The sequence below is a fragment of the Xenopus tropicalis genome, chromosome 3 (assembly GCF_000004195.4).
Source record: "Xenopus tropicalis strain Nigerian chromosome 3, UCB_Xtro_10.0, whole genome shotgun sequence".
Taxonomy (NCBI): Eukaryota; Metazoa; Chordata; class Amphibia; order Anura; family Pipidae; genus Xenopus; species Xenopus tropicalis.
Window position 1 is genome coordinate 10988065 of NC_030679.2, and position 25646 is coordinate 11013710.

General features: G+C 46.1%; 1 protein-coding gene across 2 annotated transcripts; it reads right to left on the bottom strand.

Moving 5' to 3' along the window:
- ipo8 (importin 8) lies at window positions 1-23981 on the bottom strand. 2 transcript variants are annotated; one of them, XM_031898665.1, is made up of 25 exons: window positions 23715-23981; window positions 23420-23501; window positions 22214-22370; window positions 21928-22086; window positions 21624-21780; window positions 21419-21508; window positions 20777-20871; window positions 19418-19502; window positions 18897-19031; window positions 17768-17867; window positions 16877-16953; window positions 16689-16805; window positions 15015-15104; window positions 14441-14606; window positions 14187-14347; window positions 11358-11483; window positions 11199-11265; window positions 8805-8930; window positions 7327-7424; window positions 7148-7243; window positions 6845-7065; window positions 4701-4906; window positions 4434-4625; window positions 2712-2828; window positions 1-978 (listed from the first exon to the last, which is right to left on the bottom strand). In XM_031898665.1, exons 1-25 carry the CDS (start codon window positions 23796-23798, stop codon window positions 911-913), a joined length of 3072 nt encoding a protein of 1023 aa, XP_031754525.1. In that variant the 5' UTR covers window positions 23799-23981; the 3' UTR covers window positions 1-910. The 2 variants fall into 2 exon arrangements, with proteins under 2 accessions (XP_031754525.1, XP_031754526.1); XM_031898666.1 differs by having other exon boundaries at window positions 4434-4622; window positions 23715-23979.
- Window positions 23982-25646: the final 1665 nt, after the last annotated feature.

Consider the following 25646-nt stretch of genomic DNA (forward strand, 5'->3'; position numbering starts at 1 on the left):
TAGTTTTTGAAACATAAGAAAAATACAAGGTTTATTAAAACACTAAATTTGACCAAATACGGATCTTAACGTTTATCTCTCGGACAGACTAGTGACCCAAACGAGCAGTAACCAATTCATGAAATTCCCACACAAAAGGACATATTCCCACCATCGGGCTCCCATCAGCCAATCATCTCCTGAGCTCAGGGAGACCAACATGTTAAAAAGGGTAATTCATGTTTTATGTATAAATGTTCATATTTCATAGCTTGTGAATGATATATCTTCATCACTGGCAGCCAAAAAAGGCTACAGTTTTATTCCTTCGTTCTATCCAGCCCCTCTCCTATTAATCTTCCAGTCTCGTATCTGGTTGCTAGGGTATATTGGAACCTAACAACCAGACAGCTGCTCCAAAAACAATTCCAAAAACCATAAAATGCAGACCAACTGCAAATTGTCTCAGATTATCGGTGTGCATAATAGTTGAAGTCGACCCCCTTTACAAATAGAATTGTAGCGTCAGCTGAATGCTCATTGGAGCAGCGTAAGTAGTCAAAAGCCGCCACCTCCCTGCAGGAAAACTGAAATGGTTCAGCCCAGTGATGGCGGAGGTGCAGGACACACAGCGGATTGATAATGACAAGCAGACGAAAAAATATCCGGAAAGTGAGGATCAAGCAAGAGGAAAGGAGTCATGGCACTCGGACTAAGGGTTTTTCCAGTGAAATCCATCGACCAATGTGGTTCTGCCGCCATCGGGGGCCATAGATCCCAATCTCTCAGACCCAAACCAAGGTCCAGCTTCCCGGAACCCCCCGTACAGTTTAATGCTGGTGACCTTTTGCTGCTTGTCCCATTGTGAAACCCCCTGACCTCTCTGCAAAGTCAGAATCCGGCACAAGCCCCGCAGCTTGGGGGTAATTACTCATTGGTGCCCCAACTGGTTCCCGCAGAAACTCTGTGCCGAGAGCTGCTGTTCAGTCTTCCGGGAAACTGAGAAACAGAGAAATTGAAGGCAAAGTTGTGGTTTATATTGCTCACTTAATAGTTGGGATCAAGTACAGGTACTGTTTTATTATTACAGAGAAAAGGGAATCATTTAACCATGAAATAAACCCAATAGGGCTGTTCTGCCCCCAATAAGGGGTAATTATATCTTAGTTGGGATCAAGTACAGGTACTGTTTTATTATTACAGAGAAAAGGGAATCATTTAACCATTAAATAAACCCAATAGGGCTGTTCTGCCCCCAATAAGGGGTAATTATATCTTAGTTGGGATCAAGTACAGGTACTGTTTTATTATTACAGAGAAAAGGGAATCATTTAACCATTAAATAAACCCAATAGGGCTGTTCTGCCCCCAATAAGGGGTAATTATATCTTAGTTGGGATCAAGTACAGGTACTGTTTTATTATTACAGAGAAAAGGGAATCATTTAACCATTAAATAAACCCAATAGGGCTGTTCTGCCCCAATAAGGGGTAATTATATCTTAGTTGGGATCAAGTACAGGTACTGTTTTATTATTACAGAGAAAAGGGAATCATTTAACCATTAAATAAACCCAATAGGGCTGTTCTGCCCCCAATAAGGGGTAATTATATTCTTTAGTTGGGATCAAGTACAGGTACTGTTTTATTATGTAAGAGAAAAGGGAATCATTTATAACCATGAATAAACCCAATAGGACTGTTCTAGCCCCCAATAAGGGGTTAGATTATATCTTAGTTGGGATCAAGTACAGGTACTGTTTTATTATTACAGAGAAAAGGGAATCCATTTAACCATGAAATAACCCAATAGGGCTGTTCTGCCCCAATAAGGGTTAATTATATTGTTAGTTGGGATTAAGGTACAGGTACTGTTTTATTATTTTTTTTTTTTCAGAGGAAAAGGAATCCATTTAACCATGAATAAACCAATAGGGCTGTTTCTGCCCCAATAAGGGGTAATTATTATCTTATGTTGGGATCAAGTACCAGGTACTGTTTTTATTATTTACCAGAGAAAGGGAATCATTTAACCATGAAATAAACCCAATAGGGCTGTTCTGCCCCCAATAAGGGGTAATTATATCTTAGTTGGGATCAAGTACAGGTACTGTTTTATTATTACAGAGAAAAGGGAATCATTTTTAAAAATTAGAATTCATAGAGTCTATGGGATCCCATACCTGTATAGTGTAACCTTTATATGCTAAAGGAGTTTACTAAGGCTTTAATGCGCTGCATGGTTATGTGTGCAGCTGGCCGGATGGATTATCACCAGCTACAGAAATATATACATACAGCGAGTATTATCTTGTTGATTGGCCTTGGCCTTGTTTGCCAGGAATATAAAAAAGGGCTTATTCAAGTTATTGGGTTTAATATATCAGGAGAGAAGGTCAAACTGGATCTATAAACAAGGCCACATGGTTGGTACGGATACAAAGGACACATTAAAAAGGGCACATATACCTTCCCTAAAACTAACTCTTTTACGATTCCCTAGATCTCCAAAAGAGGCATTTAAACCCTAAAATTAGAGATGCAAAAGTAATGTCCAATGAGAATAATCCCTACTATCGACGTGATTTATTCAACTAATGTGCCTCGTGCCATGGAGAATAATATGTCCCAGGGGACATTAGAATAGTAGAAACACAAAATGGAGTGGGTTTATATCAAGACCCAGTTGCCCCCTGTGCGTTCCTATTCTGCCCCCGCGTGGGAAGGACTGACCTGCAGCGTTCCTCCTCTGCTCCGATATTGTGTAGATCTCCTGCAGCTGCTTCTTCTGATCGTTACTCAGCTTCTCCATCAGTAAGTGATACCAGGGGGCGTCCCTGCTTTGTACATCTAAACAGGACAAAATAGCCCAATATTTACTAAACAGAATGCAACGGCTGCCCATTCCATCATGTCCTCCTTGGGTAACTAGCACTGAAAGAAGAACTTATAAGTCTGACAAAATACTACAACATGTCCCCCCTGTGCTCAGTGTGGGATTGGGCCTTGTAGTGCCCCCCACAGAACCAGAAATTGAGGGCCCACACTCATGATAACTAGATGTAAACTATGGTAAATGTATTAGGTGCCATATGGACCTATGGTGGGGATAAAGAATATAGTAACATAGTAAGTTAGGTTGAAAAAAGACGTACATCCATCACGTTCAACCATAATGCCTATATATAACCTGCCTAACTGCTAGTTGATCCAGAGGAAGGCAAAAACCCCATCTGAAGCCTCTCTAATTTGCCCCAGAGGGGAAAAAATTCCTTCCTGACTCCAAGATGGCAATCGGACCAGTCCCTGGGGCAACTTGTATCTCCCATACCCCTGTATTCCCTCACTTGTACTGAGAGCTATCCCCCCTACCCCTGTATTCCCTCACTTGTACTGAGAGCTATCCCCCTACCCTGTATTCCCTCACTTGTACTGAAGAGCTATCTCCCCTACCCCCTGTATTCCCTCACTTGTACTGAGAGCTATCTCCCCTACCCCTGTATTCCCTCACTTGTACTGAGAGCTATCCCCCCTACCCGTATTCCCTCACTTGTACTGAGAGCTATCTCCCCTACCCTGTATTCCCTCACTTGTACTGAGAGCTATTCCTCCCCTACCCCTGTAATTCCTCCCTTTCCCCCCCCCTGTATTCCCCACTTGTACTGAGAGCTATCCCCCCTACCCCTGTATTCCCTCACTTGTACTGAGAGCTATCCCCCCTACCCCTGTATTCCCTCACTTGTACTGAGAGCTATCCCCCCTACCCCTGATTCCCCTCCACTTGTACTGAGAGCTATCTCCCAACCCCTGTATTCCCTCACTTGTACTGAGAGCCTATCTCCCCTACCCCTGTATTCCCTCACTTGTACTGAGAGCTATCTCCCATACCCCTGTATTCCCTCACTTGTACTGAGAGCAATCTCCCCTACCCCTGTATTCCCTCACTTGTACTGAAGAGCTATCCCCCTACCCCTGTATTCCCTCACTTGTACTGAGAGCTATTCCCCCTACCCCTGTATTCCCTCACTTGTACTGAGAGCTATCCCCCCTACCCCTGTATTCCCTCACTTGTACTGAGAGCTATCTCCCCTACCCTGGTATTCCCTCACTTGTACTGAGAGCTATCTCCCATACCCCTGTATTCCCTCACTTGTACTGAGAGCTATCCCCCTACCCTGTATTCCCTCACTTGTACTGAGAGCTATCTCCCCTACCCCTGTATTCCCTCACTTGTACTGAGAGCTATCTCCCATAACCCTGTATTAACTCACTTTCTAAACAGCCATCCAACCCCTTCTTAAAGCTACAGTATATAATGGCTTATAGAATGGATTATAGAAATAGTCGTTGGCTGGGGGCTACAATGGCGGGAGCCCAGTAGGGTTGATCCAGTCACGCTCTGACTGGGCTATACTGCAGACATGGGCAAAACCGTCTCCCATTTAATTTACTTACTAAGCAAGGCATTGGTGAAGAATTGATATTCATCCAGTGCATCTTCACAATCCAGAGGGGTGCTAAATCCTTCCAGTGCAGTCTCCTCCAGAACCTCATCATCCCAGTCCTCATCTTCCTCCTCCGCATCTTCCCCCGTGTTCTGCTGCATGGCCTGGCCATTGGCTTCCTCCTCATCGCTTGCAATCTCTTCTTAAATAAAGCACAGCCATTGGTCAGCAGCTCTGCAGTCTCGTCGCTTGTTACTTACAGTCTATTGGGACTTACCGCTCTCTTCAATCTCTGCCTTTGGAACCCGGGAGGGCGCCCGATGATCAGAGTGGTCCCGGGTGGCACACACTTGCCTCAAGCCAAGGAACAGAAGTAATATGGAAGGAACAAGCACCGAGGCCACAGCACTGACTGCTGGGGGTCTGTTGGGAAGCTCCATTAGGATGCTCAGTCCTATTATACAGATCTTCCGATCGTGCAGCCTGTAGGGAGTGATCAGTTTAAAGGGCAAGTAATAAATATAAGTATAATAAATTCTGCCTTAGTGTTTGGCTCCAATAAGTGCAGATAAGCACTAGAGTCTCATGTCCTACTGCCTTTCAACTGCAGATCTGTACAAAAAGAATTGTCAGTTGTGTGTGTCAGCACTTCTCTGCTTTACAAAATGACACCCCTCCATTCCCTACTTTCACACTGTTTGTTGACTTGCTGCTTTCAACCCAATAGGCAGCTTGTTGGTCTGTGTATGGGGCCCAATACTTTGGCCTGTCTAACTGGGAGCCAAATAGCAGAGGGTTGGGCTGAAATACACAAAGAACAGGTATGGGATCCCTTATCCGGAAATCCCTTATCCAGAAAGTTCTGAATTACGGAAAGGCCATCTTCCATAGATACTATTATAAACAAATAATTCTAGTTTTTAAAAAGGATTTCCTTTTTCTCTGTAATAATATAACAGTACCTGTACTTGATCCCAACTAAGATATAATTACCCCTTATTGGGGCAGAACAGCCCTATTGGGTTTATTTCATGGTTAAATGATTCCCTTTTCTCTGTAATAATAAAACAGTACCTGTACTTGATCCCAACTAAGATATAATTACCCCTTATTGGGGGCAGAACAGCCCTATTGGGTTTATTTCATGGTTAAATGATTCCCTTTTTCTCTGTAATAATAAAACAGTACCTGTACTTGATCCCAACTAAGATATAATTACCCCTTATTGGGCAGAACAGCCCTATTGGGTTTATTTAATGGTTAAATGATTCCCTTTTCTCTGTAATAATAAAACAGTACCTGTACTTGATCCCAACTAAGATATAATTACCCCTTATTGGGGGCAGAACAGCCCTATTGGGTTTATTTAATGGTTAAATGATTCCCTTTTCTCTGTAATAATAAAACAGTACCTATACTTGATCCCAACTAAGATATAATTACCCCTTATTGGGGACAGAATAGCCCTATTGGGTTTATTTAATGGTTAAATGATTCCCTTTTCTCTGTAATAATAAAACAGTACCTATACTTGATCCCAACTAAGATATAATTACCCCTTATTGGGGCAGAACAGCCCTATTGGGTTTATTTAATGGTTAAATGATTCCCTTTTCTCTGTAATAATAAAACAGTACCTGTACTTGATCCCAACTAAGATATAATTACCCCTTATTGGGGGCAGAACAGCCCTATTGGGTTTATTTAATGGTTAAATGATTCCCTTTTCTCTGTAATAATAAAACAGTACCTATACTTGATCCCAACTAAGATATAATTACCCCTTATTGGGGCAGAACAGCCCTATTGGGTTTATTCAATATTAAAATGATTATTAGCAGACTTAAGTTATGGAGATCCAAATTACAGAAAGATCCCTTATCGGGAAAACCCCAGGCCCCGTGCATTCTGGATAACAGCTCCCATACCTGTACCAGTTTGTGGACATAAAGGGGGAAGGGTTTGCAGGGGAGTGGTGGGGTTAGACAAAGTGGGTGGGGTTTGAGGCTACGGCAGAAGTGCAATTAGAGCCATTAGAGGCTCAGACGGGTGTTGGACTTATGGTGCCACAATGAATTTGTTAGAAGGTTCCCAGTTAATAACTGGGGCACATCTAACAGTAAGTAGTAATCATGGCACCATGAGTTCTGATGGCAACCGTGACTAGGGATCAGTCAGGTATCTATCATAGGGTTAATGCCATCTTCTCTCAAAGGGTTTACACAGACCCCTAATATCAGCCATCCATTGGCTATCAGCTCACTTTGGCCCCGCCCACCCACAAGCTTCTCTATGCTTCTCTCTATCCCCCTCCGCAACATACACAATGGGATAGGATGAAAGAAATGAAGGTAGTTGTGTCTGCATCTCAGCAGGGGTAAATAATACCAGGCATTAGGGAACCATTCATACAGTACTTGCCCCAGGAAGCAGTCGGTATCATTCACCCACTGGTTAATAAACTGCGCAGTGATTGGTTCGGAGCTGTGAGGGAAGCACATCTGTTCCAGGGTGTTGAGGAGAAGGGAGGGGTTGTAGTACAGACAAGCAATGACCACCTGTAGACACATAGTGCGCAGCTCGCTAGACTTAACCCCTCGTGTTAATCGCTCCAGCACGGCCTCGACGAAGAGTGGGATACACTGGGGACATATAAATAATTATTAGTTCCATTAATTCGCTTGCTTCTGCTAAAGTAGAGTCAACTGCCAACGGCCATTTTACCTGGTCAATCCCACGCCCTCGACACTGAAGAATAATGACCTCCAGGAGTTTGGCTGCGTGGCACTCGGCATCTTCCCCTGCATCCCCAGTCAATACCTGCCAGGAACAGAACAGGATGGAAAAGTGCTGCTCCGATCTCACATCCATAAGCCCACTCGCCATCAGCCCCCACCTCCTACCTTCTTACACATGGTATAGATAATCTCCACATTTTTGGGGTTAGACAGCAGAGTATTTGTATCTACTGTGATGTAATTGTGAAGAAGAGGCATCATATCTATAGCGGGGAAACAGAAATCAGAATTGATATTTGGTTGCACTGTAGGTGTGCCTGCCCCCCCCATAATTGGGATCTCCTACCTTAAGTCTGCTAAAAAAACAGTAAATAAACCCAATAGAGCTGTTCTGCCCCAATAAGGATTAATTATATCTTAGTTGGGATCAAGTACAGGTACTGTTTTATTATTACAGAGAAAAGGGAATCATTTAACCATTAAATAAACCCAATAGGGATGTTCTGCCCCCAATAAGGGGTAATTATATCTTAGTTGGGATCAAGTACAGGTACTGTTTTATTATTACAGAGAAAAGGGAATCATTTAACCATTAAATAAACCCAATAGGACTGTTCTGCCCCCAATAAGGGGTAATTATATCTTAGTTGGGATCAAGTACAGGTACTGTTTTATTATTACAGAGAAAAGGGAATCATTTAACCATTAAATAAACCCAATAGGGCTGTTCTGCCCCAATAAGGGGTAATTATATCTTAGTTGGGATCAAGTACAGGTACTGTTTATTATTACAGAGAAAAGGGAATCATTTAACCATTAAATAAACCCAATAGGGCTGTTCTGCCCCAATAAGGGGTAATTATATCTTAGTTGGGATCAAGTACAGGTACTGTTTATTATTACAGAGAAAAGGGAATCATTTAACCATTAAATAAACCCAATAGGGCTGTTCTGCCCCAATAAGGGGTAATTATATCTTAGTTGGGATCAAGTACAGGTACTGTTTTATTATTACAGAGAAAAGGGAATCATTTAACCATTAAATAAACCCAATAGGGCTGTTCTGCCCCAATAAGGGGTAATTATATCTTAGTTGGGATCAAGTACAGGTACTGTTTTATTATTACAGAGAAAAGGGAATCATTTAACCATTAAATAAACCCAATAGGGCTGTTCTGCCCCCAATAAGGGGTAATTATATCTTAGTTGGGATCAAGTACAGGTACTGTTTTATTATTACAGAGAAAAAGGAAGCCATTATTAAAAATTTGAATTATTTAATTAAAATGGAGTCTATGGGAGATGGCCTTTCCGTAATTCATAACTTTTTGGATAATGGGTTTCCAGATAAGGGGTCTGATACCTGTACCACCCTTACATTGACTCTGTTTCACTAGAGAACCTTATTGTCTTGTTTGTTACAGTTCTCATAAGATTTCACCATGAAAACCATATAAAATCACATAAATCACTTTCTTTAGGCAAAATGTTATTTTTGGGTTTGCTTCCCCCTAAAACGATAAATAATGACTAGTGTCACTGATCGAAATTACAGCAGTGCCCTCTTGTGGCCACTTTGAGTACACCAGATTTACAAAGTGCCCTCTAGTGGCCAACGCTTGGAATACAACACTTTTACAAACCTGTAAAATACTCATAGCAGTCCTTCTGAAAGACTTCAAACAGTATCCCGAGTAACTGCCACATCTGAGGGGAGATGGTCTGGTTGGTCAGGCTGTAGGACAGAGAGAGGATCTCCTCGTAGAACTCTGCAGGGTAAATAAAAGCCAAGAAATGTGAACTACAAGGATTAGAAAATGAGCCATAGGCAAAGGTTTCTAACACAGATAGATGGTGCTCCAATTGCCTCCAATAACACAGGAGTTGCTGGGAGATGTAGTTCAGAAACCAACAATATTCTACTGGTTCTTCTATATCTACAGTGACCATATAATGCAGGGCTTCGGGGGCAGAGCAAAGACCAGACAGTCTGCTCTTCCCTCATAAAAAAGGGCATTGACTCAAGGGATGAGAACATAATTTTGCCCCTTTATGGGTCCCTGGTAAGGCCTCACCTTGAGTATGGGGGGCAGTTTTGGGCTCCAGTCCTTAAGAAGGATATTAATGAGCTGGAGAGAGTGCAGAGACTGCAACTAAACTGGGAAAGGGGATGGAAGGGTTAAACTATGAGGTTAGACTGTCAGGGTTGGGGTTGTTTTCTCTGGAAAAGAGGCGCTTGCGAGGGGACATGATTACTCTGTACAAGTACATTAGAGGGGATTATAGGCAGATAGGGGGGGGGGTTCTTTTTTCCCATAAAAACGATCAGCGCACCAGAGGCCCCCCCTTTAGATTAGAGGAACGGAGCTTCCATTTGAAGCAGCGTAGGGGGTTCCTCACGGGGAGGGCAGTGAGGTTGGGGAATGCCCTTCCTAGTGATGGGGTAATGGCAGATTCTGTTAGTGCCTATAAGAGGGGCCTGGATGAGTTCTTGAACAAGCACAGTATCCAAGGCTATTGTGATACTAATATCTACAGTTAGTATTAATGTTTGTATATATAGCTTATGTATGGGAGTGGATAGATAGGTCAGTATGGGTCTGTATGGGAGTGGATAGATAGGTCAGTATGGGTCTGTATGTGAGTGGATAGATAGGTCAGTGTGGGTCTGTATGTGAGTGGATAGGTCAGTGTGGGTCTGTATGTGAGTGGATAGATAGGTCAGTGTGGGTCTGTATGGGAGTGGATAGATAGGTCAGTGTGGGTCTGTATGTGAGTGGATAGATGGGTCAGTGTGGGTCTGTATGTGAGTGGATAGATAGGTCAGTGTGGGTCTGTATGTGAGTGGATAGATAGGTCAGTGGGTCTGATGTGAGTGGAAGAGGTCAGGTGGTCTGTATGTGAGTGGATAGATAGGTCAGTGTGGGTCTGTATGGAGTGGATAGATAGGTCAGTGTGGGTCTGTATGGGAGTGGATAGATAGGTCAGTGTGGGTCTGTATGTGAGTGGATAGATGGGTCAGTGTGGGTCTGTATGTGAGTGGATAGATAGGTCAGTGTGGGTCTGTATGTGAGTGGATAGATAGGTCAGTGTGGGTCTGTATGTGAGTGGATAGATAGGTCAGTGTGGGTCTGTATGTGAGTGGATAGATAGGTCAGTGTGGGTCTGTATGTGAGTGGATAGATAGGTCAGTGTGGGTCTGTATGTGAGTGTATAGATGGGTCAGTATGGGTCTGTATGTGAGTGGATAGATAGGTCAGTGTGGGTCTGTATGTGAGGGGATAGATAGGTCAGTGTGGGTCTGTATGGGAGTGGATAGATAGGTCAGTGTGGGTCTGTATGTGAGTGGATAGATAGGTCAGTACGGGTCTGTATGTGAGGGGATGGATAGGTCAGTATGGGTCTGTATGGGAGTGGATAGATAGGTCAGTATGGGTCTGTACGGGAGTGGATAGATAGGTCAGTGTGGGTCTGTATGTGAGTGGATAGATAGGTCAGTATGGGTCTGTATGTGAGGGGATGGATAGGTCAGTGTGGGTCTGTATGGGAGTGGATAGATAGGTCAGTATGGGTCTGTATGTGAGGGGATGGATAGGTCAGTATGGGTCTGTATGGGAGTGGATAGATGGGTCAGTGTGGGTCTGTATGTGAGTGGATAGATAGGTCAGTGTGGGTCTGTATGGGAGTGGATAGATAGGTCAGTGTGGGTCTGTATGTGAGTGGATAGATAGGTCAGTGTGGGTCTGTATGTGAGTGGATAGATAGGTCAGTGTGGGTCTCTATGTGAGTGGATAGATAGGTCAGTATGGGTCTGTATGTGAGGGGATGGATAGGTAAGTATAGGGTGTGGGTGCTGGGTTTACTTGGAAGGGTTGAACTTGATGGACTCTGGTCTTTTTTCAACTCTATGTAACTATATGTAACCCTGTAACAAGTAGAGCAGCCGGAGGGGCATTAGTGTGTAACAGGGGGCTGTAGGCTTTATATCGGGACTTATATAACAGACAGTGCAAGGCATCAGTATCACCTATACTCACCTATAATGTGCTTTTGCAGCACCAGCCCAATTATCTGCAGGCAGATCCCCTCCAACTGCTGTTTTATCTGAAATAAAAACCTAATAATGAGTATTACTATAATAAACATTCCTATAAAAAAAGGACGGCTGTATCAGGGATCGGATCCAGCTCACACACCTCCTTGTGATCCTCCACAACAGTCAGCACAATATCAATGGTGTGCAGGATTCCCATGGCCATTACCGTCTTGTCCTCCACCTCATCGTACTCGTCGCTCTGCAGGACTTTGACAAATATCTCTGTCTTTATAGAAACGCACAGAAAAACCGTTACACACTCCATACGATTACGCCGATGGCTACTGTTATAGTCATACAATGCCCCATTCCTAGCAACTTTACCATTGTTTCTCATTTATTTTTTTTATAGTTTTTCAATTATTTGCCTTCCTCTTCTAACTCATACGAGCTTTTAGATGGGGGTCACTGACCCCGGCAGCTAAAAACTATTGCTCTGTGAGGTTACAGTTTTGTTATATTGTATTCCTTATTTTATTCAGACACTTATATTCCAAGGTCTCATTTACACCACTGTTTGGTTGCTAGGGTAATCTGGACCCTAGAAACCAGGATAGCGGCTAAAATTCCAAACTGGAGAGCTGCTGAACAGAAAGCTAAATAATTGAAAAACTATAATAATAATAATAATAATAAATATTGCAAATTGTCTCAATATTACCCTCTACATCAGGGGGGTCAAACTCAATAACATAAAGGGGACGAAATCTTAAACACAGGCTAAGTCACTGGGCGAATTTTTACTTAGTCTTAGTTAAGGATAGATACATATCATATGCCCTCCTCGTGCATTTATCATGTTTTGAAAATAACAAGCACAAAGCAAACTGTAAGCAAAACAGTTACATTACAAACATTGAAATTGCTCACCTATTTGTTTTCTGTGTAGTTGCTACTGGCAGCACGTGCAGGGACACGGGCACGGTCGTGCCTAGTGCTGGGTGTGAGTGGCCAGTGGCACAAGCTAGGACCGGATGGGAGCCGTGGGACAGGAGTGGATGAGAGCCTGGCCAACCAAGGCCATGGACGAGCGGAGGCTTATTATGTGGCCTGTGTGCCCAACCAAGCAGCGTGACCAATTGCCTGACTGTGCCGCTCCAGTCCCAGTGGCGCTGTGACTGTGCCGGACCGAGCAGTAGGACCAATTGCATGACTGCACCGATCCAGTCCCAGTGTGACTGTGCCTGACCGAGCAACGTGACCAATTATCTGACTGTGCCGCTCCATTCCCAGTGGTGCTGTGACTGTGCCTGACCGAGCAGCGTGACCAATTGCCTGACTGCGCCCTTGCAAACGCTCCAGGCAGACGCTCTTATGTTCTGCCCTGCAGGGTGCATGGTGCTATTACGATACTACGTCATTCCGCACCACGCACCCTGCAGGGCAGAACGAAAGCTTGGTCAGGCACAGTCACAGCGTCACTGGGACTGGAGAGGAGCAATCAGGCAATTGGTTATGCTGCTCCGTCAGGCACAGTTACAGCGCCACTGGGACTAGAGAGGAGCAGTCAGGCAATTGGTTACACTGCTCGGTCAGCCACAGTCACAGCGCCACTGGGAATGGAGCAACGCAGTCAGCCAATTGGTTATGCTGCTCAGTCAGGCAGTCACAGCGCCACTGGGAATGGAGCAACGCAGTCAGCCAATTGGTTATGCTGCTCGGTTGGGCACAGTCAAAGCGCCACTGGGAATGGAGCAACGCAGTCAGCCAATTGGTTATGCTGCTCGGTCGGGCACAGTCACAGCGCCACTGGGAATGGAGCAACGCAGTCAGCCAATTGGTTATGCTGCTCGGTCAGGCACAGTCACAGCGCCACTGGGAATGGAGCAACGCAGTGAGCCAATTGGTTATGCTGCTCGGTCGGGCACAGTCACAGCGCCACTGGGAATGGAGCAACGCAGTCAGCCAATTGGTTATGCTGCTCGGTCGGGCACAGTCACAGCGCCACTGGGAATGGAGCAACGCAGTCAGCCAATTGGTTATGCTGCTCGGTCGGGCACAGTCAAAGCGCCACTGGGAATGGAGCAACGCCGTCAGCCAATTAGTTATGCTGCTCGACCAGGCACAGTCACAGCACCACTGGGAATGGAGCAACGCAGTCAGCCAATTGGTTATGCTGCTCGACCAGGCACAGTCACAGCACCACTGGGAATGGAGCAACGCAGTCAGCCAATTGGTTATGCTGCTCGGTCGGGCACAGTCACAGCGCCACTGGGAATGGAGCAACGCAGTCAGCCAATTGGTTATGCTGCTCGGTCGGGCACAGTCACAGCGCCACTGGGAATGGAGCAACGCAGTCAGCCAATTGGTTATGCTGCTCGGTCGGGCACAGTCAAAGCGCCACTGGGAATGGAGCAACGCCGTCAGCCAATTAGTTATGCTGCTCGACCAGGCACAGTCACAGCACCACTGGGAATGGAGCAACGCAGTCAGCCAATTGGTTATGCTGCTCGACCAGGCACAGTCACAGCACCACTGGGAATGGAGCAACGCAGTCAGCCAATTGGTTATGCTGCTCGGTCAGGCACAGTCACAGCACCACTGGGACCAGAGCGGGGCAGTCAGGCAATTGGTTATGCTGCTCGATCAGGCACAGTCACAGCGCCACTGGGAATGGAGCAACGCAGTCAGGCAATTGGTTATGCTGCTCGGTCAGGCACAGTCACAGCACCACTGGGACCAGAGCGGGGCAGTCAGGCAATTGGTTATGCTGCTCGGTCAGGCACAGTTACAGCGCCACTGGGACCAGAGCGGGGCAGTCAGGCAATTGGCCACTCTGCACGGTCAGCCACAGTCACCACGGACCACACAAGACAGCCAGGCAGGCCGCATTGGCCCAGGGGCCTAGTATTCGACACATGTGCTCTACATCATTCTAAAAAGGTAATTAAAAGGTAAACCAACCCCTTTAACAGGAAGGAACACTCACTAAGTGCCTGGTCATATCCACGGCAATAGGCGCCACTTCCTGGCTGTACTCGCAGATCATCTTCTGAATAACGTTGGTGAGATCGTCGTTCTCCGTCTCCCTGACGATATGAAGCAGTTCCTGCATGACGGGGCGGATGAACAGCCTCATGTACTCCTTAGCTGCGATGTGGTAGGGAATATATGGAAAAACGTGAAGATAATCGCCCAGATGGTTATCATTATTTTTTTTAACAAAGGATTTTGGGTCGTTACCGGCAGACTGGTTGCTGATCAGCGACTGCAGAGCAATGGCCGCCTCAACTTTCACCGGCAGCTCCTTATCCTCGATGAGACTTTTCTTGGCCAGTTGCACCCCGTTCCGCAGGTTCATCTCATTGTGGAACTTTAAGGTGCTAAATGAATGGAGCACCCAGCAGGACTGGAAGAGACCAGAACAGATTAACATTCAGATCTCAGGTTTTTTCCCTTATGGCTCTTAAAGCGGTGGTTAACCTTCAGTATGTTATAGAATGGCCTATTCTTAGCAACTTTGCATTTGGTCTTTATTTTGTATCTGTTATAGTTTTTTTAATTATTTGCATTTCTCTTCTGACACTTTCCAGTTTTTATTATCACTTATATTTATATTTAGGACTCCTCTATTCATATTCCAATCTCTCTTTCAAACCACTACCTGGTTGCTAGGTTAAATTAGACCCAAGCAACAAGGCAGCTGCTGAATGTCCAAGTTGGAAAGCTGCGGAACAATGAAGACCAATTGCAAATTGTCTCAAAATAGCTCTGTACAGCATACTAAAGGTTAGTTTAAAAGGTGATAGAAACTCACCCTGGCACGGAGATACCCCAAGTCGGACATAAACAGTGGAAAGACGTGATTCTGAACGAAAACCTCCATTTGATCCTTGTACACAGATTTCTGCCAGAAAGATACAAATAATTCGGAAGTTGAAGGTCACTATTTACTGACGTGGGGCAAGTACAGGGCTACCATTTTGTGATGTTTAAGTTGGCCCAAAATCCATGGGACACATAGTTTAGCTGGGGGGGGGGCGCTCGGGTGGGTTGATGGATTTCATTGCCTACAGTACATAATAGCATTAAATGGATTTTGGAGAGAATCTGGAGAAATCTCTGTACCCAAGGGACAAGTATTAAAGCCAATATTGGATACGCTGGTCTCTGGGCCCCCAGGCGGCATTGCATCTAAACACACACAGTGATTCAGTATAGAAATCAGAGCCCAGAAATAGACCCGAAATCCACTGTCTGGGAACACAGTTGGTCGCTGCACTCACAAATGCAAGTTACACCTCTATCATGCAGAGAACCCATATATAAACCAGCGCTGCCTTCTCTGGGCATGGCATAGCTCATGGCATAGGGAGCTGGTACATCCATGATGGTATGGGGGTGCATTAATGCACATGGCATAGGGAGCTGGTACATCAAGATGGTATGGGGGTGCATTAATGCACATGGTATAGGGAGCTGGTACATCAGAGATGGTATGGGGGTGCATTAGTGTAAATAGCATAGGGAGCTGGTACATCAGAGATGGTATGGGGGTGCATTAGTGCTCATGGCATGGGGAGCTGGTACATCAAGATGGTATGGGGGTGCATTAGTGCACAAGATGGTATGGGGGTGCATTAGTGCACAAGATGGTATGGGGGTGCATTAGTGCACAAGATGGTATGGGGGTGCATTAGTGCAAATTGCATAGGGGGTGCATTAGTGCACAAGGCATGGGGAGCTGGTACATTAAGATGGTATGGGGGTGCATTAGTGCACAAGATGGTATGGGGGTGCATTAGTGCAAATGGCATAGGGAGCTGGCACATCAAATGGTATGGGGGTGCATTAGTGCAAATGACTGTGAGAGCTGGCACATCAAGATGGTATGGGGGTGCATTAGTGCAAATGACTTGGAGAGCTGGCACATCAGACATGGTATGCGGGTACATTATTGCAAATGACTGGGAGAGCTGGCACATCAGAGATGGTATGGGGGTGCATTAGTGCAAATGACTGGGAGAGCTGGCACATCAGAGATGGTATGGGGGTGCATTAGTGCAAATGACTGGGAGAGCTGGCACATCAGAGATGGTATGGGGGTGCATTAGTGCAAATGACTGGGAGAGCTGGCACATCAGACATGGTATGGAGGATGCATTAATGCACATGGCATGGGAAGTTGGCACATGCGTGATGGTATGGGGGTGCATTAGTGCACAAGGCATCGGGGGCTGCTTATTTCAGGGAGACGATGCCAAAGGGCATTCTGCAGGTATTACACCAGCATGGCTCCGTAGGAAGAGAGTAAGGGTACTACACTTACCCCGCCCAAGCTGTCCTCTATTAAAAACATTTCAGTGGGACATGGTACCCCCCTTCCATTTGTGGGGTGGATATGCCCAGAGACAAAGCAATTTTGGGAAATTATTGCCAATGTGTACTCGAAACAGCCGCCCAATCAGACACACAGGTACCCCCAACATACCTTCAATAAAATCTCTGCCAGGGACCCCACCACATGCAGCGCCCCATCGATCTTCCTCGGATCTACAGAGGTGCCCGTGAAAATCTGGTAGCAGAAGGTCATCATCTTCGGTAGCACCTACGGCAGAAAGAGACAATTACCCCCCGGCTCTAACTAAGCGACATGTCCCCGCGGCTCTGCTGCCCCACCTCTTTCCTCTTCTTAGAAGCCGTGTAGAGAAGATTCTGCGCCGCTGTCGCCGGAGACACGTAGTCTTCAAACACATCTGAATCACAAATGGGGAGGTTACAGAATGTCTAGTTCTTGTAATATTTAATCATTTTTAGAATTTGGCCACTAGGGGGCACGGTTTGCTTGGAGTTTACACAGGAAGATACAGGTATGGGACCTGCTACCCAGAATGCTTGGGACCTGGGGTTTTCCGGATAAGAAGTCTTTCTGTAATTCGGATCTCCTACCTTAAGTCTGCTAATAAAATGATTTAAACAGTAATTAAACCCAATAGTATTGTTTTGGCTCCAATAAGGATTAATTATATTTTAGTTGGGATCAAGTACAGGTACTGTTTTATTATTACAGAGTAAAGGGAATCATTTAACCATGAAATAAACCCAATAGGGCTGTTCTGCCCCCAATAAGGGGTAATTATATCTTAGTTGGGATCAAGTACAGGTACTGTTTTATTATTACAGAGAAAAGGGAATCATTTAACCATTAAATAAACCCAATAGGGCTGTTCTGCCCCCAATAAGGGGTAATTATATCTTAGTTGGGATCAAGTACAGGTACTGTTTTATTATTACAGAGAAAAAGGAAATCATCTTTAAAAATGTGAATTATTTGAATAAAATGGAGTCTATGGTAGTTGACCTTTCCGTAATTCTGAACTTTCTGGATAATGGGTTTCTGGATAAGGGGTCCGATACCTGTACTAAAATACAATTTCCTTGATGAAGGAAGTAGTATGCCAACTCCTACTTCAAACGCAACTAGCAGTATAAACAAAGTATTTTACAAATTAGAAAGCCCACCCAAGGAAGGGGCCCTCAAAATATAAAGAATGGCGAAAATGTAATCACCGAACTTCATGCGTATATACTCGTAGGGGTCGTCCTGCCACAGATCCTCATCCTCGTCCCTGTAGCACATCAGCGGGAAAATGACTTCTTCCGAAATACCCTAATTAAAAGGTACAATGGGAGGGTTAAGGTGATCACTATGGCACCTCCTACCCATATGTATAAATACAAATATACAGAGATGGAATGTTCTGGGCACACAATAAGCTGTACCCCCATACTGTACTGTCTAAGGGAAACACTATGGCACCCCCTACCCATATGTATAAATACAAATATACAGAGAAGGAATGTTCTGGGCACACAATAAGCTGTACCCCCATACTGTACTGTCTAAGGGAAACACTATGGCACCCCCTACCCATATGTATAAATACAAATATACAGAGAAGGAATGTTCTGGGCACACAATAAGCTGTACCCCCATACTGTACTGTCTAAGGGAAACACTATGGCACCCCCTACCCATATGTATAAATACAAATATACAGAGAAGGAATGTTCTGGGCACACAATAAGCTGTACCCCCATACTGTACTGTCTAAGGGAAACACTATGGCACCCCCTACCCATATGTATAAATACAAATATACAGAGAAGGAATGTTCTGGGCACACAATAAGCTGTACCCCCATACTGTACTGTCTAAGGGAAACACTATGGCACCTCCTACCCATATGTATAAATACAAATATACAGAGAAGGAATGTTCTGGGCACACTATAAGCTGTACCCCCATACTGTACTGTCTAAGGGAAACACTATGGCACCCCCTACCCATATGTATAAATACAAATATACAGAGAAGGAATGTTCTGGGCACACAATAAGCTGTACCCCCATACTGTACTGTCTAAGGGAAACACTATGGCACCTCCTACCCATATGTATAAATACAAATATACAGAGAAGGAATGTTCTGGGCATACAATAAGCTGTACCCCCATACTGTACTGTCTAAGGGAAACACTATGGCACCCCCTACCCATATGTATAAATACAAATATACAGAGAAGGAATGTTCTGGGCATACATTAAATAAAACCTTCATACTGTACTGTCTAAGGAAAGCAGTATGGCAGCGTCTATCCACATGTGCATGCTGGGAAATCCTCTGCTATGGCTTCACCTTCATGTGTGGCTTCAGCTGCTTCCACGTGACTGCATGAGACACTCCCAGGTTTAGGTAATTTAGCGTCTGCTGGAGAACCCGAGGGGCCACGTAATGCTTCTGTCTATGCTGGTCCAACACTTTTAACAGAACCTGGGGCAGAGAGGTATAGTTGTACAATATATAATTAACATCAATTTATGCTTTATAACATTTGTTGGTAATTATGCACCATGTGCACATTAAACTGCACAATTAGAGACAATATCAGTGTAACTGAGCGGCCAATCAAAAGTTGGGGGAGTGGCAAAAATGTGCAACAAAAAAAAAAAGTTTAATTAAAGAGACAGCACCCCATCATGGGCCTTTCTGTTCTCTGGTTCTGACTCTGGAACAATGTAGCAAATGTCTATTCTCCTCCAGGTCTGTTATTCAATAGCAATTACATCTGTTTCATGATGCAAAACAACTTTTCTCTATCCATCCTGTACATATCAATTTACTTTTCTTCCTTATGTGCCTTCTTCTTAATATATTACCTGCAAAACTCCAACAGCATAGGTCTTCAAAAAATACTCTGAAAATTCAAAATATTCCTTAGTGACGCTGCCGGGGCTCCCGTACCTGCAAGGACAAACAAAATCAGTTAAAGGGACAGATCACCTGTAAAATAACTTTTAGTATTTAGTGTGCTATTGTGAGACAATTTGTAGTTACATAGGGTTGAAAAAAGACCAGAGTCCATCAAGTTCAACACTTGCAAGTAAACCCAGCACCCACAAACCTGTACTTACCTATCTATCCGCTCCCATACAGACCCACACTGACCTATCTATCCACTCACATACAGACCCATACTGACCTATCTATCCACTCACATACAGACCCACACTGACCTATCTATCCACTCACATACAGACCCATACTGACCTATCTATCCACTCACATACAGACCCATACTGACCTATCTATCCACTCCCATACAGACCCACACTGACCTATCTATCCACTCCCATACAGACCCACACTGACCTATCTATCCACTCCCATACAGACCCACACTGACCCATCTATCCCCTCCCATACAGACCCACACTGACCCATCTATCCCCTCCCATACAGACCCATACTGACCTATCTATCCCCTCCCATACAGACCCACACTGACCTATCTATCCACTCCCATACAGACCCACACTGACCTATCTATCCACTCCCATACAGACCCACACTGACCTATCTATCCACTCCCATACAGACCCACACTGACCTATCTATCCACTCCCATACAGACCCACACTGACCTATCTATCCACTCCCATACAGACCCACACTGACCTATCTATCCACTCCCATACAGACCCACACTGACCTATCTATCCACTCATATTTTTGAATTATTTAGCTTTTTGTTTGGCAGCTATCTGGTTGCTAGGTCCAATTTAACCTAGCAACCAGGCTGGTGTTTGAAAGAGAGACAAGAATAAGAATATACAAGGGCCTCAGTTAGAGAGAGAAGCAATATTAAGTAACAATAATAAAATTGTAGCCTCACAGAGCAGTGTTTTTGGCTGAAATAGGGGTCACAGACCTTGGCAAAGTTGGAAAGAGTAAAAAAAAAAAAAAAAAAAGGTAAATAATTCTAAAACTATAAAAAATAAGTAATGAAGACCAATTAAAAAGTTACTATAAATAGGCCAGTCTATAACATACTTAAAGTTAACCTGAAGCTGTACCACTATGGGGACACTGAATGGTTAAAACATGTGTAAACATGTGACTAGTGAAAGGGCCCTTCCTACAGCCTGGTGCAGTGAAGACCCCTGTAGATGTGTGATAAAGGGAATATTCTGGTTGGCTAACAAGAGGCTCAGAACGGTCACATGACATGAAGGTACCGTTCAAAGAGACGAGTGATGACATGAAGGGCCCACTTCTTGCACTTCCACCAGATCAGCTCCGGGCGGTCATCTTCATCCACCTGCAGCGTCTCCTATTGAACAGGACACAGGCACCTTATCACTATACAATATTCTAGCAGCCTAGTTCAACTTTAAGTTAACTTTTTGGTCTTCATTTTTTATTTGTTATAGATTTAGAATTATTTACTTCTTCTGACTCTTTCCAGCTTTTCGAATGGGGGTCACTGACCCCGGCAACCAAAAACGATTGCGCTACAATTTCACAATTTGTATTCATATTTCAGTCTCACATTCAAACACCAACAACCTTGTTGCTAGGGTAATTTGGCCCCTAACAACAAGATAGCTATCTTGTTATTAGGGGCCGAATTACCTTAGCAACAAGGTTGTTGGTGTTGAACGAGAGACCGAAATATGAATAACAATTGTGAAATTGTAGAGCAATGGTTTGCAATTCCAAACTAGAATTCTGCTGGACGAAAAAGTGAAATAATAAACAAAACCAAAAATAAAAAAAAATGAAGACCACTTGCAAATCGTCTCAGAATATCACTCTCTACATCATACTAAAGATTAATTTAAAGGTGAACAAAGCCTTTAATGCAAAGTCGGACTTACCGGGGGGACATCCCGGTCGGCGATGGCGCTGAAAATCCCCATCCATTGGGTCATCATCTGGTTGTTCACCAATTGGAGCGGAAGGGCATACTAAGGGCAGGAAAAGAAAGGTGTGCAAGGTAAGTTTATGAAGGAGGCTGGAGTAGCTGAGCATGATGGGAACTGCAGTCTATAAGCACTGGAGGCGTACAAGTGACATTCTTACCTGGATAAGCGCATAGAATATCTTAAGGATTTGCTTCTGCATGAGCACAGAGTAATGGGAGGGATCGGGGAGTAAGTGGACAATCTGCTGCTGGAGCCTGGGCAAAAAGATCTGCATGGCAGCGATGAGGGGCGCCCGTTCATCAGCCTTCTTGTACCTGCAGGAAACCCCAAGGCTTTAATGCCACAGTACAGCAAGATATAGCCTTTCTACAGACTGGCTGATTATAAACTAAGTTGCAAGCAGCCAATCACTTGCCCAACAATTGGCCCCTCTGCGGCCTATGGGAACATTTCCCACTTACTCATAGGTCTTTACAAGCTGATACAAGCACAGCAGGCTGCCCAACCAGCTGGTAGTGTTCTGCTGCTGTAGGTAGAACCCAATCTTGTCCACTACTCCGGTCCAGCGGCCTGGGAAGTCATGCTTGATTATAACACGGAGGCAGAGGGTCAGTTGGGCCCTGGTGGAAAGGAAAGATGCCAGGAATCAGACTCTGTTTCTTTGTCTTTAAAATATATATATCTATATGTATCAGCCATTAAGCTGCACAGAGCACACTGAGCATGTGCAATGCCACTGACACTCACCTCACCAAATCCGGAGAGCGGATGATTCCTTCCACAATATTTTCCCTGATCTGATGGCGATCGTTTTCATGAATGTTGAACGGAAAAACGACTTCCCCGGGCTGCGGCTCCCGATCCGGCCAGTACTGAGACACCATGTTCTTTAGATAAATGGCCGCTTTTAAAGAGACGGAACATCCTTGTGAGCAAACAAGCCTGCCTCTGCCCTGCTGTGCGTAGTTCTACCCTTCCAAATCCACTTAGTAAGCCTAAAGGTGCCCATACACGTTAAGATCCGCACGATTGGTCTTCTCCCAATATCTCCACCTATGTGTGGGAGATATCGGGTGAATTTAGGCTGATTCAGTCGTTTGGCCCTGGGGCCAAACGATCAAATTAGAACGCTGGTAATAGGCGCAGTCGGTTTGCAGCCGATCCGACTAAATTTTTTAACTTGCCCGATCGATATCTGCCCAATTTCAGACCAGATGTCGGCCCGTTGTTTGTGCCCCTACATGAGCCGATAAGCTGCCGAATCGGGATAAAGGTGGCCATACACGGGCCGATTGTAGCTCTCGATATCGGTCCCTTAGACTTGTAGGGGCACAAACGACGGGTCTGCCCGACCGATATCTGGCCTGAAATCGGACAGATATCTATCAGGCAGGTTAGAAAATTTAGTCGGATTGGGAACCGCATCGGCTCGTTGATGTGGTCCCCGAACTGACTGCGCCTATTCCGGTGTGTTAATTCAATCGTTTGGCCCCAGGGCCCCTACAGTGGCCGATAAGCTGCTGTTTGGTCTAAGGGACCAATATCGGCAGCTAGAATTGGCCAGTGTATGGCCACCTTTAGACAGATTCGGTGGCCAGTGTAGGGGCACTAACGACGGGCCTGCCCGACTGATATCTGGCCTGAAATCAGTCAGATCTCGATCGGGCAGGTTAAAAAATTTAGTCGGATCAGGGACCGCATTGGTTCGTTGATGGGGTCCCCAAACTGACTGTGTCCATTGCCGCCAATATAATTCAATCATTTGGCCCCAGGGCCAAACGAGCGAATTAGCCTAAATTCACCCGATATTGCCCACCCGTAGGTGGGGGATATCGGGAGAAGATCCACTTGCTTGGTGACCTCGCCAAGCGAGCAGATCTTAGGCAGTTACAATCGGCCTTTACCACCTCTATGCCAATCATAGCCACCTACATACCCATATATCAGACTTACCAGCCTGGCGCACCGGGAACTCCACCTGGTCAGACACAATGATCTGTAGAAGTGTTGGGGCAAAGCTGATGATCTTGTAGGACTGAGGGAATAAAGGCAGTAAGTACAGAACAACCAAAGTGGCAACAACAGCCCCCCAAAACAAACCAAGATTTTGGTCGTTCCGAGTCGTTCCGATATCGGTCATAGGTTTAATTGAAACCATCTAAAAATTCCCAATATCGTAATACAAAGGTGAAGTAAAAGCCAGTCAGGGCATTACAGACGGCTACATTATCTATTATAATTCACCAACCTGGTTGAGCTCAGTCTCTGCCGCCAGGCGCATCTTTGGATCGATCGTTCCCCTCAGGGCCTGGATGATCCGGTTCGGATCCATTGTGCGTGAGTCGGGGAGGCCGGGCTGATAACAGAGCGGCCAGAGAGGCGCAGATGCTCAGTCAGGAACCAGGTTCTTTGCATCCACTGCCGGTGTCCTACAACTGCTACCGGGCCCTGCCAGCCAATTAGAAACGAGCGACATGTATGGAGCCAATCAGATGCCGGGGCGGTCCTTCTGCGTGAAACGCTATTGTACGGAAAGCATGGGCGGCCATAACGTACGGGAAGGCTGGGAATGAGGAGGCGGGGCCGTAATGTGCGGCTGCTATGGGCAGCAAGGGAACTCGTATATAGGGAAAGGGGGTTCTTGTAGGGTGAGGGATATTCTGAATGAACTTCGGGGGTGAAAATCAAAAAAGGGGCGTGGCGCTAACACACCTGGAAAATGATACAGATATGTACCTGCAATTCGGCTCTGTGGCTTCAGCTTAAGCCTAAATACACGGTGTCAGGGCCGGGCTCACCCACACTGCCCAAATAGCTGTCTCTTTGGGAGATTTTATGGTGCAGCTAAACCATTAGCGATTGGTTGCTATGGTATACGCAATGCAGCTATTAGCCCCATATCTAAATGCCAGCCCTGTATATACACCCGCAGAACTAAATTCCCACTGACAAGATTTGCCATTGGATCCACCTGTCCCCCCTTGGAACTACCTGTGTCCCATACCCATTGCTGCCAGCTTGCCACTACCGCCACCAAAGCAGCCACTGCTGCCATCAGGCCCAATGGGGGAGGGTCCTGGTGCAGTGACACCCCTGCCCCACCCAGTGACACCCCTGCCCCACCCAGTGACACCCCTGCCCCACTCCACCCAGTGACACCCCTGCCCCACCCAGTGACACCCCTGCCCCACCCAGTGACACCCCTGCCCCAATCCACCCAGTGACACCCCTGCCCCACTCCACCCAGTGACACCCCTGCCCCACCCAGTGACACCCCTTGCCCCCACTCCAGCCAGTGACACCCCCGCCCCACCCAGTGACACCCCTGCTCTACCCAGTGACACCCCTGCTCTTACCCCCAAGTGACACCCCTGCCCCACCCAGTGACACCCCTGCCCCACCCAGTGACACCCCTGCTCTACCCAGTGACACCCCTGCCCCCACCCAGTGACACCCCTGCCCCACCCAGTGACACCCCTGCCCCACCCAGTGACACCCCTGCCCCACCCAGTGACACCCCTGCCCCAATCCAAGCCAGTGACACCCTGCCCCACCCAGTGACACCCCGCCCCACCCAGTGACACCCCTGCTCTACCCAGTGACACCCCTGCTCTACCCAGTGACACCCCTGCTCTACCCAGTGACACCCCTGCCCCACCCAGTGACACCCCTGCTCTACCCAGTGGACACCCTTGCCCCACCCAGTGACACCCCTGCTCTACCCAGTGACACCCCTGCTCTACCCAGTGACACCCCTGCCCCACCCAGTGACACACCTGCTCTACCCAGTAACAACCCTGCCCCACCCAGTGACACCCCTGCCCCACTCCAGCCAGTGACACCCCGCCCCACTCCACCCAGTGACACCCCCGCCCCACTCCACCCAGTGACACCCCGCCCCACTCCACCCAGTGACACCCCGCCCCACTCCACCTAGTGACACCCCGCCCCACTCCACCCAGTGACACCCCGCCCCACTCCACCCAGTGACACCCCCGCCCCACTCCACCCAGTGACACCCCGCCCCACTCCACCCAGTGACACCCCCGCCCGGGATGCTTTAAGTACATGGTATATCAATAATTCTTTACCTGCCTGCCAGTACCCAAAATAACAGCAGGCATTTACAATAAAACAATGTGCGTTACTCATTCCGAGCCAATTATTTTGGGCCACGAAT

Coding starts and splice junctions, on each gene's coding strand:
- ipo8 (XM_031898665.1), bottom strand. CDS start 23,798: ATGGATCCGAACCGGATCATCCAGGCCCTGAGGGGAACGATCGATCCA. Junction 19,032..19,417: donor ATGCTGTTGGAGTTTTGCAG/GTAATATATTAA, acceptor TCTCTGCCCCAG/GTTCTGTTAAAAGTGTTGGA. Junction 17,868..18,896: donor AGCTGAAGCCACACATGAAG/GTGAAGCCATAG, acceptor CCTTTTAATTAG/GGTATTTCGGAAGAAGTCAT.